This window comes from Alligator sinensis, unplaced genomic scaffold (assembly GCF_000455745.1).
Source record: "Alligator sinensis unplaced genomic scaffold, ASM45574v1 scaffold954_1, whole genome shotgun sequence".
NCBI lineage: Eukaryota > Metazoa > Chordata > Crocodylia > Alligatoridae > Alligator > Alligator sinensis.
The window spans coordinates 705209-722914 of NW_005842228.1; the positions used below are offsets into that span (position 1 = coordinate 705209).

Sequence of the window (17706 nt, forward strand, 5' to 3'; positions counted from 1 at the left end):
GGAGAGCTCTGGGGATCTCACAGGAAACACCTGTGCTTGTCACCAGAGAATTGGAAAATTGATCAATTCCCAATCAATCACCCCGTCAGCGTAAAATATTCACGTAGAAAGTCTTGCAAGCTCGACTGTTCGTTCCGGCGCCACGTCCGTCATTATCCCGTTGTAACCTGACTGCGTGCTTGTACTCGACTCTGTAACCGAAGTTATATGCGTATACTCAACTCTGTAACTGAAGCTGTAACGGAATAAAGGCTCGCCTGCGTCGTCCATCACTATCTAGGCAACGTAAGTAAACAAACTCCTGTAACCTACACGTGTCTGTGCCTGGTTAATTCCACTCCATCCATCAATTACCCGCCTGCCGAGCTCTAAATCTAAACACTCCGGTGTGTGAGTCAGGCGGCTGCCGGCGGCTGCTCTGATTCACGACAGGGTGTTTTTTTTGTAAGAGCTCCTCCGAGCTCAAAAGACCATATCGGTCTCTTGCCCCATTCTCGGGGACTTCAGTCTCAGGCAGTGGGTAGCTACAGCCCTACCTGCCTGTGTTGTCTTTGCCGTTCACTCCTCCTCTCCCCTCCAGTTCCCCGCTCTGTCCCGGAAATAGACCCGGCCGCCTAATTGCTCCAATTTGTCTCACCTCGAGCTGGGGTAGATCAGGAGCTCCCGCTGTAGTGTGGTTATGCTGCTCCAGTTGGGCACATGCTCTTGGGCAGGGGACCACCCTGGGTAAGCAGTCTCTAGTTCTCCACACTTGTATATGGTGGTTTGTATTTTACCATTTTGGATATTGATTATGGTGTCCAAAAATAAATGTTGGTGTTGGAGTATTCAACAGATAGCCTGATGGAGGGGTGAACTCAGAACAACCTTGGAGAACTCAGAACAACAGAACAACAACAGGACAACAGCAGAGTCTTCCAATGCCTAAAGAAGGGTGTTTGTGCTCGAAAGGTTGCAAATAATTTTTTTCCAACTATTCAGTTGGTCTAATAAAAGATATCACATCTACCCAAAGAACCTTGCCTTCCAATGTCCTTAGACCAACACAGATATAACCAAAAACCCTGTCCGATAAGTATGTATTCTCACCGGAAGCCTGGTAAGTTAATTCAGTCAAGTAAGAGAAACAATACACATGCTAAACAATGCAGCTCTAATTTCAAATATCAAGCATCAATTAGCAAGTCACAGGGTAAATGAAATCAATTAAAAATTATACTGAAGTATTTTGAAGAGTGCACACACCTGAGAACATTTTTATCTGCCAGCAAACAGAAAAAACATAGATGAAATTCATAAATAAATAAAATTAATGTATATAACAAATTAAGCGTTATGAATTATAACTGTTCTAGGATTCACATACTGTATATAAATTGGGATGTTTTTCTGGCAAAGATTCTTTGTATTGCACAACAGCTTTCAAGTGTGGCAAACGATTCCAGATCTGTTGGATTAAAAAAATATATATAATTTATTATGCATTTATTATTTAAAGAAAAAGATCAAACAAAATCTTCCAAAATACTGAGTTAGACAGAGGTCTACAAAGAAACCTTTGAGCTTCCTGCAAGATCCTCATCTTTACACCCATCCATACTGAAGTCAATCTAACCTCTCAGGAAAAAACCTGGGAAAAGAAATAGGCTTCAGATCTGGACATTACCACAACCAGACTGCATTGGACAAACCAGACTGCATTGGACAAAGGTGCAAAATAAGTTCCTGATCACTTTAAACACCTTTTTCCTTTACATTACATCCAGCGAGAGCAGTGCTTTGTGGACAGGATGCGAGCTGATTGCAAGTGTTTGTCACACAACGGTGTTTGTCACACAGATGGCAATGACCTCTAAAAGGACCAGGCCTCAACCAAACTTTCATCAAGCTGTTACAGAAAATATTCTGCCTAAATTCCTACTTTATTATATTTAAGATATATTATGCAATACATAAGTGTACACAATATATTTACTTTTTAAAAAGGCCATTTGACAATTTCTGAGAAGCAGACAAGCATTACATGCATTACTTGAATGTTTGTCTAGCATTTGGTCTGTAGTAATGTAAGGTTACAGTTTCACAGCTAGATGCTAATAACTGCTTCTTTCACTTCCCTTCTTCATATTTTGCTTTTACTTGTTAGAACATTGAATTGCTTCTCAGTGGCCTACCCACCATAGTTCCCTCTATGCTTTTGACTTGAACTATGGTTGACCGAACTCGTGAGACCAGTATAAACAGCAATCGCTTAGTACATCCATGCTAACCATCATACGTATATTACTAAGATAATAAGCCTACAGTTTTAAAAACAATTTGAGTCACAGTTTCCTCTTGAAAAAGCTAACAGCTAAAACTAAAAGGCTCTAAATCACTCAGTTCTTGCTTGCTTGGGTGTTATCTACACTGTAGCTATTAACCAGAACCATATAATCTACTCTGCTACATGAATTGTGGTAAACACATTCTAGTCAAAAGAAAATATTACAGTATGAGATATCACAACCGATAAAGATAAATTATATTTCATGAGTGCAGGAAAGACATACCTAATGTATATATTTTAAAAAAGCTTTGATAACCTTTTCTGTGATGAGCTGCAATTATTATATATTCATTTCAGATTGAATGAAAACCCCGCTTTATTTTCCTACGATAAGCAGGGTGTGATTTCAGAGAATCTCTAATGATAGCAAAGTTGCATTGTGAAGTATTAATTTCATTATAAGAGGGTTTCACTGTACTCCCTGAAACCCAAACCCAAGTCACATGAAGTGGGTCAGCTCATGATGAAGGCTCATCATGTCCGTCACTAGTCATCTTTATTAGCAATTTAGTGAAATTGGAATTGAAATTAATTTGTACCCTCTTAACCATTTTCAGAGAAAAGACATCAGAAACAGAATTAGGGCATGATGCTATAGTCATCAGAAGATAATTATTTATCATATAACTCGGTAATGAATGGTTATGTTCTCTACCAGATAAAATCCGAACTACACAACCCACTGTCACAGGCACCCTACTTGCAACAATGATTCAGGTTCTTGAGTAGCTAATGTTGTAGGGTGTTTTAGATGACACTTTAAAGCAGGTTTAAAGTGGGTTAAATGCCTTTTGCACCACTTTAATGACACTGCTATTTGCACATTCGGCAGCATATTGCGCATTAATTCCAGCTGCTGTAGCATATTTGGTGGTGTAATGTGCCTTAAAGGACTTTGGGACACAGCAAATGACTTTGGGGTGCTGCAAAGTAAAACACCTCCAAGAAGTTTTAGTTTTCTATCTTACAGCTGCAGAGGGAAGCACTGGGCTCCGTGCGGCTCAGGGGCTGTGCGGGCAGCCCATGCAGGCACCCTGCCAGCAGCCCAGGAAGACAGGCTCCACAGAAGGAAAAAAAAAAAAGCAGCGAGCCTGCCTACCTGCCTGAGCTGCACGAGGGCCCGGTGCTTCCCTCTGTGGCTGCAGTACCCCCCAGCACTGCCCAAGCTGGATGCCTTGGGCAGGTGCCGCCGGGGGTTGGGGGGGGCCACCACTGCTGCAAAGGGACGCATTAGTCCCCCCACCCCGCAGCTCAGGGACTGCTCTGACTGCCAGCAGCTCGCTCTCCTCTCCCCGCTGCTGGAGAGGCAGGTAAGGATCAGGCAGACACAGGTGTACTTGACACAAAGGTTTACTTTGCCCTAAATTGAAGCAGTGTTTTTAAAAAACCACCACTTCAATTTAGGGAGAATTAAACCCCCATGTCATGTACAAATGCCCATAAATGTTTGTTATTCAGGACAAAATCTTTGTTCTTTCCCTGCTCTAATGAGAAATTCTAAATTGCCACAATACAACAATACATTTAATATTTTTGTCCTCCAAAGCATAGAGAAGCTGTCAGTGCTTCTGATAAATGCTCAAAGGATACAGAACAGAGATGGGCAATTATTTTTGCTGGAGGGCCACTTAACAAGTTTTAGTGAACTGCTGAGAGCCACACACATTTAAAATCTTTCAGAAGATAACATTCTAATAAATTACAGATAAAGAACAAAACATACTAAAAATCAAACAGATAACATATTTTAATTTTATTTCAAAACATTTTTTTTGTCCTGATTTATGCATTTTGAGTAGAGTACATAGAGGTGATTGCATAATAGCTCAAAATACATTTTTACTCTTGTATATTGTGTGTGTGTGGGGGGAGGAGTGAGGAGAGGGTGCGTGTGTGGGGAGATGGGGGGGGTGGATTTGGGGGACTGTCTGGGGGCAGGAGGAGTGTGCAGCAGAGCTCGCCTGGGCAGTGCAGGTACAGTCCGCACTCACCCCATCCATCCTGAAGCTGCCTCCGTGGCTCTCTACATGGAGCCAAACCCAGCCCATGCCATGGTCCCACCCATGCCTGTCAGTCCTGACCCTGGTTCTGGCCAGCATGCACAGCTTCCTGGCAGGGCTTCTCCTGGTGCAGCTGCAGGTGCTCGGGTGCTGCGTGGCTCCCCCTGCCTCCAGCAGCTCCTCCTCTTCCTCTTCCTTGTGACCCTGCTGCACCACTCTGGGTTGGGGGAAGCTGCATCCAGGCAGCTCCTGCCTCAGCTCACAAGGCTGCAGCTCTAGTTCCTGGCTACCTTCCACCCACTCCACCCACAGGTGGCTGCTTGCTCATCTCACCGGGTGGCCTAGTGGGTAGAAAGCGGCCAGGAGCTGGAACCCTGTGCACTGGGTTAGGAGTAGTCTGGCTGAAGCTCCCTCCCCTGCCCAGAGCAGCACAGTAGGGACATAAGGAGGAGAAATGACTGGAGGTAGGGAGAGCTGAGCAAGACCCAAGTGGCTGCAGTCATACCAGGAGCAGTCCCACCAGGAAGCTATGCATGCTGGCTGGGGCTGGGAGGCATGGGCTGGAGTACAGCACAGGTGCCCTGGGTAGGAATGGGTGGGACTTGGCCACATGCAGAGTACTGCGGGAGCAGTAACAGGCGAGATCCAGTTAATTGGTGGGTGCCTCCCTGCAGGCCAGATCCAATTGCTTGTTCGGATGGACCTGGCCCACAGGTTGTATTTTGTCCCGTCCCCCCCTCCACTCATACAGAAGAACTAGAGCAAGTTCAGAGAAAGGCAACAGCAATAACTAGCCCTGCCATATGGAAGGGTTTCCATATAAGGAGTGACTAAAGAGTCTAGGCTCATATTCAGTTTAGAAAAGAGATGCTTGAGGAAGGATGTAAGGTGTTACAAAATACTAAATGGCAAGGAGAAAGTAAATAGAGATGTATTATTTACTAATCTCTCACAATACAAGAACTATGGGTTGTAAAATGAAACTGGTAGGTAGTAAGTTTAAAACTGAAAAGAAAGTTTTTTCACAAAGCATGTGAACTCACTGCCACAAGATGTTGGGACAGCTGACAGTTTAGCCAGGTTCAAAAAGGGACTAGACAAATTCTTGGAGGAAAGGTTTATCAGTAGCTACTGAATATGAGAGTTAGGGGTACATCCTCTAATTCAGAGCTTCCTAGACCATAAATGCTGGAGGCTGCAAGTGGGAGAGGAATGAGGGAAAAACTCTGGTCATACCCTGTTCATTCTCCCTTTCTGCCTCCACTCTGACACTGTACGACACAGGATACTGGGCAAGACAGATTATGGTCTGTTCCAGTAAATGGCAATTCTTATGTTTTTATGTGGAACTACAACACAAGTTACAATAGCAACCTCTTCATACCTGCATTATTTTGTCCAGTTGTTTTTGACTGTCTACCACAATGATATTGGCTTTGCTGTCATGAGCAATGTGGTGACAAGCCTCTGGTGAGTTAGTCGTATAAATTCCTGTGATAATTCCTCTGTAACAAAGCAAACTTGGGGGATAAGCGAGGAAATATTAAGCATGTGATGCACTTTACCCTTGATACTATACATGTTCAAAAGGGAGGAGAAATTGGAGACTGTATGAAAACCACTTGTGAGCACAGTGGTGTAGCGCAGTCATGGCTGTTAGATGTTATTTATTTATTTACTTTGGTATTTTACACATGAATATCAACAGCCAAGTAGAATGCAGCACTTAGCAAAAAAAAACAGCACCATCACTGGCAGTGTGGCTGTCTGAGGTGTCCGATTTGCCTAAATTAAAAACACTGATGCAACAACAGCAGAGGCAATGGTGGAAAGCTCAATATTTTACCTACCACATAATTGAGAGTATGGTTAGACCATGCAGTAAAAAGGGTTACATCCTCTTTATACTACAGCCTCTGCTACTTTCTGATATTGATAGGGCTCCACTGAAGGTGAAATGCCTGTCTGAATTTTACTGATGTAGGCACAATCCAAGAGAAACTAAGTTGAAAAACATCAGTTATTGGGATTATACAGACAGACACCAGAGAAGATAAACGTAGGTTTGTCTGTGCTTCCTTTGTCATTTCAGCCATGTCATATTCTGCTGTGGCATCAAGCCAAAACCAGCATATGAGCGGGTTCCACTGCGCTGACAAAAGCGGTAGGCTTTGGTCCCCATCTCTCTAGGACTAGTGATGAGAGACTGTACTATACTAAATGTTCTGTGTGACTACCATAATTGAACCTATATTAAATAAGTTCAATTGGTCAGGTTTTGCGTTACTTTACATAGTATAGAGAGAAAGAAATAGAGCTCCATGATGTGACTGTCTACACAATAGGATCTAGAATAATTTACATCATGGTTACATTTCAAAATGAGGCAATACTGTAAGACAACTTTTGGGGCCACTAACTCAGACCTTTGGGCACTGTAATCCACAATGTTTCTATCCTTGTAGTCACACCATAGAATCAAACATTGCCTTGGGACACATTCATTCCTAAACCCAGAACAAGTCCAAAACTTACCCAGCAAAAACAGTTCCAACTGCTGAAATGAACCATTCTGGAGAGTTAAATCCAAGAATTGCTACACTGTGGAATCGTTCAAGACCAAGCTTAAAATGAAACAGTAAACACTGGGATAGTTAATGCAAGCATATGGGAGAGAAAGATTCAGTGCACATGCACCCCCCACGCATCCAAATATATGCAGAGGAAAAATTTGATCTATTCATTATCTACAAATTTTAAAAGTGCCTGCCCATAGTTCTAGGCACCTTTGTAAAATATAATAGAACATGTACACAATACCAGTGAAAACAATGTCTGCAGTTCCCATACCCCTGAACTCCTTACCCATTTGCTCAACCTTGTTCCTTGGAAGATCTGAACAAAAACATTTGTTCAAATCCAACATTTAGGTTGGATATTAGGAAAAACTCTCTCACTAGGAGGACTGTGAAGCACAGGAATGGTTACCTAAAGAGGTGGTGGAATCTCTATCCTTGGAGGTTTTTAATGCCCAGCTTGAAAAGCTTTGGCTGGGATGATCTAGTTGGGAATGGTCCTGCTTTGAGCAGGGGGTTGGACTAGATGAACTCCTGAGGTTCCTTCCAATCCTAATTTTATATGATTCTAGGAAAAAAATATTGAAAAATAGGATTTTGTAACATGAACTAGAAGTACAATTAATATTAGATCATCTCTTACTTATAATGTTTCCCAAATCCTTATATATTTCTTTTTCCTTGGGATCAGATTTACCTGGATTTTGTATGTTGCCCTGAGGGAGGATGGTGACAGAGTTACATAGGCCTGATACTGTTCTTGAAAGAATTGTACTTCAGGATCTCTGAGGAACAGAGTGAAGTGTGTTCCCTGAACAGTTTCTTTGGAATGATGCAATATGTTCCCTCTGCTCACTCACCCTACCCATTGGGCTGGCATAGATTTGGGAAGACCTGGCATTGGAATTAAAGCCCTCACTGATGTTTTTATTTGTATTCTCAAGGATGGTAAAATTGAGTTCTCTTTATGCTCAAGAGCAAAATGTGTGAGGTTGTGCCCTGTCTCTATGTAAGGGCCTTCAAAGAGAAAAAGTTCCATGTCCACTCTCCACCCTCCCCTTTGGCCCTGAAAGAACAGAATGGAAGGGAGGTACTAAAGCAACTTTCCCTGGTATTATACACAGCCAACCTGATGCTACCTGTGCCAAACATTGCTGGATTTATTCTTCTTTGGACTTTTCTGAAAAGTGTGTACTAAATTTTATCCTATTTTAAAAACTAACCTACATTACATTTCAGCACCTGAAAAAAATCTAAAGCCCATGCCACCAATCTGTGGTATAGATTCCAGAAAGAACTTTACATGGACTCTAGCATCCCTTCTCTGTGAATAACATCCTTGTTTCACCAGCTGTAACTAACTTCCCAGCTGGTTTCTTGCCTACTGCCTTTGTAACTTTTTTCTCCTAACATCTTTGTAACCAGAGTTATCAGTACCATCAGCTACCATTAAAAATAATAATAAAAATAGCTATCATGTGTACAACTAAAAAGTATAATCTATTAAATATTTCTGAGCTGCTTCTTACTGGTTTGGTCAATCATAGAAATTGAAGTTGCTATGCAATTTAGAAATATTGGGACATTAAGGTAATTAGGGCCATCAGATGTACCTCTTTTACAAGGAAGTAAATAAAATGAGACATTTCAGGATAAAAGCCTTTCTGTAATAGTCTGAAAAGTTCTCTCTGGTGGTTGAATGGTATAGTTGCTAATCTAAGAAGGCTGTGTCTGGACAGGATAATATATGGGAATTGCTGTGATAAATATTCAATTTATCACAAAGTAGGTAAGTCAGGCAGAAGTCAGGCAGAAAGCAGGGCAGGGTGGCACCTTAGAGATCAATTCATTCAGAAAGGTGTAAGCTTTTGTACGTGACAGTCAACTTCATTAGTCCATTAATAGGCTAGCATTTGATGAAGTAGGCTATTGCCTATGAAAGCTTATGCCTTTCTGAATGAGTTAGTCTCTAAGGCCATCCTGCCTTGTCTTTAACCTATTATAAGTGATTGTTCCTCCTGAGGCATTTGTTGTTTTAATATGTTTACTCTTACCTTCAGGAAGCTTTTAGCTGCTTTCCGAGAAAGACTGTAATACTCTGAAAATGTGATCTTTTCCCATTTTCCATTCTTTCTGCTGACCAAAGCATTGAGAGGCCCATATTTTTCCATGGACTCTTTGAACATTTGATGAACTGTTAGTGGAGTTTGTGAACAAGATGAATCTATTCTTAGTTTGACCACACCATTGGCATATGTAGTCCATAATGATTCTGAAAGGTAAAGCATTATTAAGATACAATACTACATCAGAGTAAAAAATAGCATCTGGTCATACAAAGACTGTATCTTAATGCACATGAAGAAGGCAAATGAAATAAGATCACACAGGAAGTTTTGAGTGCTTGACTTTGAAACCTTAGATAGTCTTATGTGCTTATTTTTGTTAAAAAACTTAAGAACTGAAGAAACAAAAATGTCACTAGGTAAAGCCATATTGTTGCTCCTCATGAGTCATTCACAGGATGCAGGATCATTAGGTACACTGCAGAGCCCTCTACTAATTGAGGTAAGAGTAGAAGTAGATAATTGTATGTGTACCTGAAACAAGTGGGAGGACTGAGACACAAACTGCAAATGGTTTTCACAGGCATTTGGTGGAAAATCAAAGAAGTGTTCAGACTAAAGACTAATGAGTTCATCCAGGATGTGGAAGACAGTATGTTCTACTGCTTACAGATACTCTCCTTGTCTCCTTCATAGCTCCTCCTGTTTTTCTTCTGTTCTTATCTCCCCTCTCCACTGCTTGCTCCTGTCCCACACCAACTCTTCCCTTGGCCCCTGCCCATTCCTCCCTGTCCAATACATGATGCCATCATTCTCCCAGTTTAGGCAGACCCAGAGGGTGAAGTGGTGTGGCTGCGCTCCCCTTCTGCCACTGGCTGACCCAGGTACAGGGGGAGCCCCAGAACTGCTCCTGCTGCTAAGCAGATGAGTTTTCTGCAACAGAAGAATTGCTCTATTATTTTTCTGTTATAAAAAAAAGTGAAAACTAAGACACAGCATTTTCTGAGAGAGAAATTTAACAAAGGCAGCCTTAAATCTAACCGGGAGTGTCTTAAGCTTAACAAGGTTGAGAACTACTGACCTACAGAAACAGAAATCTCATTGTAAAAAAACTACCTTTAGGGTACCGATGATTTTTTAACCTGCAATCGTAACTTGCCCACTTGTACTCATAATCAATCTAGAGTTGTTGCTGCATTTTAACATGTGTAGACTTGCTATGTTAAAAACCATTGTGTTAATAGATGTACTTATCTAGAATAATGCTCTTATATTCATAATTACATCTTGGAGCTGCTGCTGCCTCTTGTACTTTATATAAGATTATTGTGTTAATTTAGTTTGTCGGTTAATTTATTATTATATTTTAACTTATTTGCCTATTGTTTTTCTCTCATTTATTCTGTTCATATCATATGCTGATGCATGTGCATCATGACATAAATATAGTAATAAGTAATTTTTTCATTCATTTCTTGGGCATACTGTTTCCAGCAGCTAATTCCATCTAAAGAAGAGTTGCTTGCTTCTTAAAGCAAGTGCTCTTAAGTCAGAAACAACTGTACTACCCAAGAAAATGGAGAGTGTGTAAGCAAGGCTACACTCTTCCTAGCACTGGATTAAAACTGAACAGAAGATTAGCTTTTGGCATGAATAGTTATAAATCTTAACACACAGTGATTTATCTTGTAAAGATTAAGAAACGAAAAATTAACAAAATAAGCTCTTTGCACATGAGAGAGATTTAATGCTTTTGGAGTCTGGTTGGTTTGTAGAAAACACAGCAAAAAGCAAAGTCTTAAACTAGTCTGCATGAGCTGCTATTAAACTTAGAGCCTTTTCACAAAACTGCTTCACAGAATAATATTGAACATCAGGGGAAAAATGAATGGATTAATTGACAAATGCTGGGATTTGGAAGATTGCCAGTACATGGAACACCTCAGCACATGTACAGATGCAGCTAGTAGGATAAATTCTCCCACTTACTACTTGCTCTCATTATTTTCACATCATATTTGTCTCTGGTTGCCAGCAAGCCAACCTGCCCTTTTCAGGGAAATGCCCCATGGTTGTTGATGTCTAGGAGGAGAGGGATGCAGGCAATGATTAAAAGCTGTGACTATATTGTTCCATAGTGCATGAACAGTTCACATATGACTCCATGTATTGAGACAGGCAGTGACAAGAATCAAAGAATCATAAAAAGTTAGTAGTGGAAGGGATCTCGGGAGGTGTAACAGGTGCCCGCTCTGGGCCAATCTAAACGTGGCCCGCACACCTGTTCCTGGGGCAACCGCCCGCCTTCTCGCTTGCCATGCCTTGTTGTTAATTGATTGATTGATATTAATTAGTGGGAGGCTGCCCTTTTTCTGCCCCGATGCCAGGGGGCGCTATCTGCGGCTCCATTTCCTCCCCTACACCGCAGCCCATGCCTCGCCGATGGTACCACCGTTGTTGTCTGGGCCTTGTTGTAATCTAGCCCACTCATTCTCACTGGGCCCTCTGCGGCCCTGCCTCACTCTGTGCCTTCACTGGTGCTCGGGCTTTCCATTGCCCTGTCTGGCACTGCGCCCTCCCTGGGACTTCTCAACGCTGCCCCCTCTCTGGGGCTTCTCGTCGCTGCCCCTCCCTCTGGGGCTTCCCAACGCAGCCCCTCCCTCTGGGGCTTCTCCAATGCTGCCCCTCTCTTTGGGGCTTCTCAACGCAGTCCCTCTCTCTGGGGCTTCTCCAATGCTGCCCCTTTTCTGGGGCTGGGGTCTGGCCCCTTCTCTTTGGCTCATTTCAGCAGGGCTCCTTCCCCCTTGGCTGCCAGCAGGGAACTGCCTCCTGGCCTCCGGCCTGTGGTTTATATAGGAGCCAGGCCCTGCCCTTCTAGTCAGCTGACCAGGCAGGTGCGAGTCACTAGTTCCCTCCGGTTACCTTAGCAACCAGCACCTGCGTAGTTACTCTGGCTCTACAAGTAGCAGGCACCTTAGTGCCCTGCTACAGGAGGTCATCTAGTCCAACCCTCTGCTCAAAGCAGGACCATCACCAATTACATCATCCCAGCCAAAGCTTTGTCTAGCCAGCTTTTGAAAACCTCCAAGGATGGAGATTCCACCAGCTCTCTGGGTCACCTGTTCCAGTGTTTTACTACCTTCCTAGTGAGAAAATTCTTCCTAATATCTAACCTAAATTTCCCTTGCTGCAACTTGAGACCATTGGTCCTTGTTCTATCATCTGCCACCACTGAGAAGAAGTCTAGCTCCATCCTCTTCCGAACCTCCCTTCAGGTAGTTGAAGGCTGCTATTAAATCCCCGCTCAGTCTTATCTTCTCTAGACTAAATAAGCCCAGTGTCTTCAGTCTTTCCTCAAAAATCATGTCCCCCAGCCCCCTTGTCATTTTAGTTGCCCTCCGCTGGACCCTCTCCAATTTGTCCACATCCTTTCTGTAGTGGGGGGGGGGGGGGTGTCCAAAACTGAACATAGTACTACAAATGTGGCCTCACCAGTGCTGAATTGAGGGGAATAATCACTTCCCTTGACCTGCTGGCAACAAACCTACCAATGCAACCCAGTATGTCGTTAGCCTTCTTAACAACAAGGGCACACTGTTGGCTCATATTCAGATTATTGTCCACTGTAACCCCCAGGTCCTTTTCTGCAGGGCTGCTTCCAAAGCCAGTCAGCCCCCAGTCTGTACTGGTGCATGGGATTGTTCCATCCTAAGTGAAGGACTCTGCACTTGTCCTTGTTGAACCTCATAAGATTTCTTTCTGAATAATCCTTTGATTTGTCTAGGACACTGAATCCTAGCCCTACCATCCTGTGCATTTACCACTCCCCCCAGCTTGGTGTCATCTGCAAACTTGCTGAGGGTGCACTCCATTCCATCTTCCAGGTCGCTGATGAAGACATTGAACAAAACTGGCCCCAGGACCGAACTGTGGGGCACTCCATTTGATACTGGCTGCCAACTAGACATCGAGCCATTGATTGCTAACTTCTAAGGCTAATGCTCCCGCCAGTGATCTACTTTACAGTCCATTCATCCAGCCTGTACTTCCTTAGCTTGCCTGCAAAAATGTTGTGGGAGACCATATAAAAAGCCTTACTAAAATCAAGATATATCACATCTGCTGGTCTCCCTGCATCCACAGAGCCAGTCACCTCATCACAGAAGGCAATCAGGTTGGTCAGGCATGACTTGCCCTTGGTGAATCCACACTGACTGTTTCTAATAACTTTTTTTTCTTTCAAGTGCTTAGAAATGGATTCTTTGAGGATCTGCTCCATGATTTTTCCAGGGACGAGGTGAGGCTGACTGGTCTACAGTTCCATGGATCCTTTTTCCCTTTCTTAAATATGGACACTATGTCTGCCCTTTTCCAATCATCCAGGACTTCTCCTGATCACCATGAGTTTTTAAAGATGATGGCCAATGGCTCTGCAATCATATCAGCCAACTCCCTCAACACCCTTGGGTGCACCCCATCCAGTCCCATGGGCTTGTATATGTCCAACTTTTCTACATAGGGCCTAACCTGTTCTTTCACCACTGAGGGCTGCTCACCTCCTCTCCAAATTGTGCTGCCTGATGCAGCCGTCTGGAAGTTAACCTTGCCTCTGAAGACTGAGGCGAAGAAGGCATTCATCACTTCAGCCTCTTCTGCATCCTCTGTCACAAGGTTGCCTCCCCCATTCAGTCAGGGACCCATACTTTCCCTGATCCTCCTCTTGCTACTGACATACTTGGAAAAACCCTTCTTGACATAATATACAACAAGTCTTATATGTTTTCATTTCCACTATGAATATAATAATAATCTGCAATGAGAGAAGAACAGAGTGGGAAAATTCTGGACATGCTCTATTCACCTCTGTCTTTCAGCATTCATTCTGCTACCATGCAAGACTGGATTCTAGGTTAGATAAACCTGTGGTCTGACCTAGTAAATGGCATTTCTTATAATGATTATGTATGTAAATATGACATTCTGTAACATACGTTAATATTTTAAAAAACTGGCTAGAAACTCTGGTTTACTGACTGGTGAATTTTTGTTTTGCTTCAATCAGGAATCGAATACATATTTTTAAATAGCTATTCCTCTTTCATCACTTTTCTAATAATTTAACTGAATTAAATTAAATTCAGCTGAAGCCCTGCCAACATTCTTATAAGTTGTTGAACTTCACCAACAATGTTCAGAATCCAGTTAAGAGCAACAAAAATTATTAGGGGCTTGGGAGACAAGACTTATGATGAAAGTCTGAAAGATTTGGGATATTTAGTCTGGAGAAAGGAAGACTGAGGTGGGATTTGATAACAGATTTCAAATACCCAAAAGCTGATTACAGAGAGGTTGGAGATTGGTTTTTCTCTGTAGCTCTAAGGTACAGGTTTAGGAGTAATAGCCTCAAGCTTCAGCAGAGGAAATTTACATTAGAAATTAGGAGGAAGTTTCTGACTATGAGGACCTTGCTACATATTCAAATTAAAGCTAGAAACCAGCTATAGAGCTGTTACACATTTTCAACCACTAACTTTGTAGTTGGTTGGCTTTTTTATAGTTGGATAGTCATTTTTATGGTGTGATAATTACTTTGCACATGTGGCTGGTCTTATTTTACACATGTGGCCAGTCCAAATTTATTGCTCAATTAACCAGTTCAGTATGTAATATAGCTAAGATGTAGCAGTGGCCTGAGGGTGGTGAAGCATTGGAACAGACTACCTAGAGAAATTGTAGAACACCATTGTAGAACACATTTTCAAGAGCAGGTTAGACAGACAGTTGGCTGGAATGGTCTAGTGAGGGATGATCCTGCCTTGAGCAGTGGCTGGACTAGATAACCTTGTGAAGTCCCTTCCAGTCCTACTTCCCTACTTGATCATATTCTCCCAGAGTAGAATCAGAAGTTTATCCTTCTTCAGAATCTGCCGTTTGTTCAAAGCAGAGGAATCAGTATCTTCCCCTGGGTTTATTTGAGTTGGGGGGTGCTATAGTGTAGAAAGCTCTGTCTATACGGTTATGGACATATGTGCATTTGAAGCTGTCTCAGAAGGGGAACATTTCAACATATTAGATTCTAATTATTACTTGTGGACAAACAGGGAACAATACAAATGTAGCGAAACTGCTCCAACTTTAATACTGCTTCTTCCAGGGTTAAATTTGGATTGATTTTGAAGCAACCTTTGCTTCAAACTTCCAATTGTATGGAATAATGGAAATGATAATTGGACCTTTGATGGCACATTGGACCTTTGAGCTTAAATAAATTCAGAAATAACAAATGTAGTTAAAAAGGAATAAAAGTGAGACATTTTCATGCACGTTTATTCTCTTCATTGACTCCAGAAATAGATGCAATAAGAAGCCTTTGGTGAGTATGGCGGGCCAGTATGGGGTGCTCCTGTGCTGAGCCACCCACCTCACTGCGCCTGACCACCTTCCAGGCTCCGAGTACCTCCCTGGAGGCGCCTCATGTCTGGCCGACTCCATTCCTGGAGCACACCCACTAGCCTGGGGGTAGTGCTGCCAACACCCAGGGTCTGGCCTGATCCTGGCACCGTGCCCCCTGGGAAACACAGGCCTAGTGGCCCTTGAGGGTACTTAACCCACTTCAATAACTTGGAGGCTTCCTTCAGACTGAAGCACAAGTAGTGGTCTCCCTTAGTCAGCCAAACCAAGGGGACCCCAAGGCATAATCTAGACCCACTCCCAATGTCTCCCATGCTAGGTACAAATGAGAACTTTATTGGTTACAAGGAGTAGGTTTGGAATAGGGTACAGAGTAGAGCAATATCAGAGAACTCCCATAGAGCAAACTGGCATGGCTGGGGAGCTTTTGATCATGCATCTGATTTACTGCAAGCTATATATCTAGTTAGATCTCACTCAGGTAGCTTACAAGTATCATCCAGAGGCAGGTGGAGATTCCCTCTGGAGGCAGGCAGTTCCTTGATCATGAGTTTCAAGAGAGAGAGCAAGTTTCAGATGGTCCAGCTCTTCTCCCTCTGAGTTTTCATCATGGCTACTGCTCCCCCTCCTTGGCAGTCCTTAACTTATATAGATCTTATGACCTCATTTGACTGGTCCAATGGAGGCCAGCACCTGTTGGCTGCCAGCCAACCAATTTGAAATGCATCACTGGTTGCTGGGCAGACAGGCAGGGTCTCTAGCCCCCCTCCCCCAGTCAGGTTGGCATTGCTTAGAACAACAGGGACTATAAGCCCCTCACCCAGGTATGTGATGCCAGTCACATAGGCAGAGGAAGGGGGGTTCCCCCCTCCCTCAGGAATGTATCCAACTCAGGTTACTTAAAAGAGATGGGATGTCTGCCCTCTGCAGGGCCCATATTAACCAAATTGTCACAAAGCAGAGTTTTTGGGGAGAGACAGAGGTGGCCTTCTGCCACAGAGAGCACATGCATGAATACATGTACACAGATACCAGCATATGCACACAAATGCTTCATCGCTGTGCATATTTATAACTACTTAAGAAATGCTCCGATGATGCTGAGCACTGCTGAAATACTATTAGTATTTGTTTGTCTATAACAGCTAACATCCAAGGACTTCAATACATGTTAATTAATATTTAAATTAGACTCAGCATTCAGATATGGTCAGTATCAAACTATGTTACAGATAGGAAAAATGAGGCATGCAATGAAAATAGGATTCTTGAAGTAAATATGAGCTTTACTATCAACTTGAATGGAAGCAGGACTGGGAACTATGGGACTGGCCCAAGTTCACACAGGGTGTCTGAGACAGAGCTGCCATTATAACTGAACTCTTGTTACATTTAGAACTGGGGTTTAACCAACAAGTTACCATCATTCTGCCTCTAAATGGTCTGATTAACAAAACCAGGAAACCTAGTATAAAGCATGAGGCTTAATAGTCTGACAAAGCCTAATTGTGACCCATGAAAGAATACTCTGTTTTCTACACACCAGACTCTATTCTTCCTTTTCCTCATGTCCTTGCACATTCCCTTTGGCCTGTATTGCTATCTTATTCTTACCAATTCCCCATTGTAACCCTGGAGCTGGGAATACTGTAGAGAAGGTTTTCTAATCTCTGAAAAAAAAGAGATTTAACTAACAGCAGAAACCATTTCCAATTAGACTCTAAAATACTAAAAGAGTTCAGCATATGGAAGCCCCTTGTATATTTATTATAGAGGGAAACATTATGCAAGCACTAAACTTAATGTGCAGTAACTATGGCGCATTAATGAATGTGTGTGATATTCAGAACCCAGTCTGAATCTCTCTATACCACACTGGAGTTACACACTTTCAAATATTTAAAAAAAAAATGTAAATAGGTTGTATAGACAAAACTAACAGAGAGTTACTTAAATAATTTATCTAGGATTAGATACATTATTTTCACTTTTATCAAGGAAGCCTCTCAAACATAAGTATAGAAAACTCTAAAACTCATTTGAATTTACACAAACAGCAGTTTTAGCTGTCTTGATTCACTTCTATTTGAGTTTTATTTTCACCCTTCCACACCCATCTGCCACACTTTGCCTATTCATCCTTAAAACATTCAGTATAATTTGCAAAAATATATGCAAAGGCCATATTAAGAAATTATTATGAGATTATTAGAAAAGGATCTCTTTAAAAGAGTAATGTAAAACTAGCTTCAGCCTTAGATATGGAACAGAAACTATCACTTTCTAATGAAAATTTCTCTCTCAATTCTGCTCCTTTTCCCTAC

The 17706-nt window shown here is 42.4% G+C and overlaps 1 protein-coding gene across 6 annotated transcripts in view; it reads right to left on the bottom strand.

Annotated features, from left to right (window-relative positions):
- ACSBG1 (acyl-CoA synthetase bubblegum family member 1) overlaps positions 1-17706 on the bottom strand; it is a 115249-nt gene that overhangs the window by 40887 nt on the left and 56656 nt on the right. For 4 of the 6 annotated variants that reach the window (XM_025208388.1, XM_025208389.1, XM_006027228.3 and 1 more), the window contains exons 3-6: positions 8960-9177; positions 6865-6953; positions 5714-5834; positions 1367-1447 (exon numbers count right to left, since the gene is read on the bottom strand). The exons of 1 other annotated variant lie outside the window; for it this stretch is intronic. In XM_025208388.1, the coding sequence (XP_025064173.1) occupies positions 1367-1447; positions 5714-5834; positions 6865-6953; positions 8960-9091 (423 nt within the window). In that variant the 5' untranslated portion in view covers positions 9092-9177. The remainder of the gene's footprint in view (positions 1-1366; positions 1448-5713; positions 5835-6864; positions 6954-8959; positions 9178-17706) is intronic. One more of the 6 variants, XM_025208390.1, reaches the window with a different exon arrangement.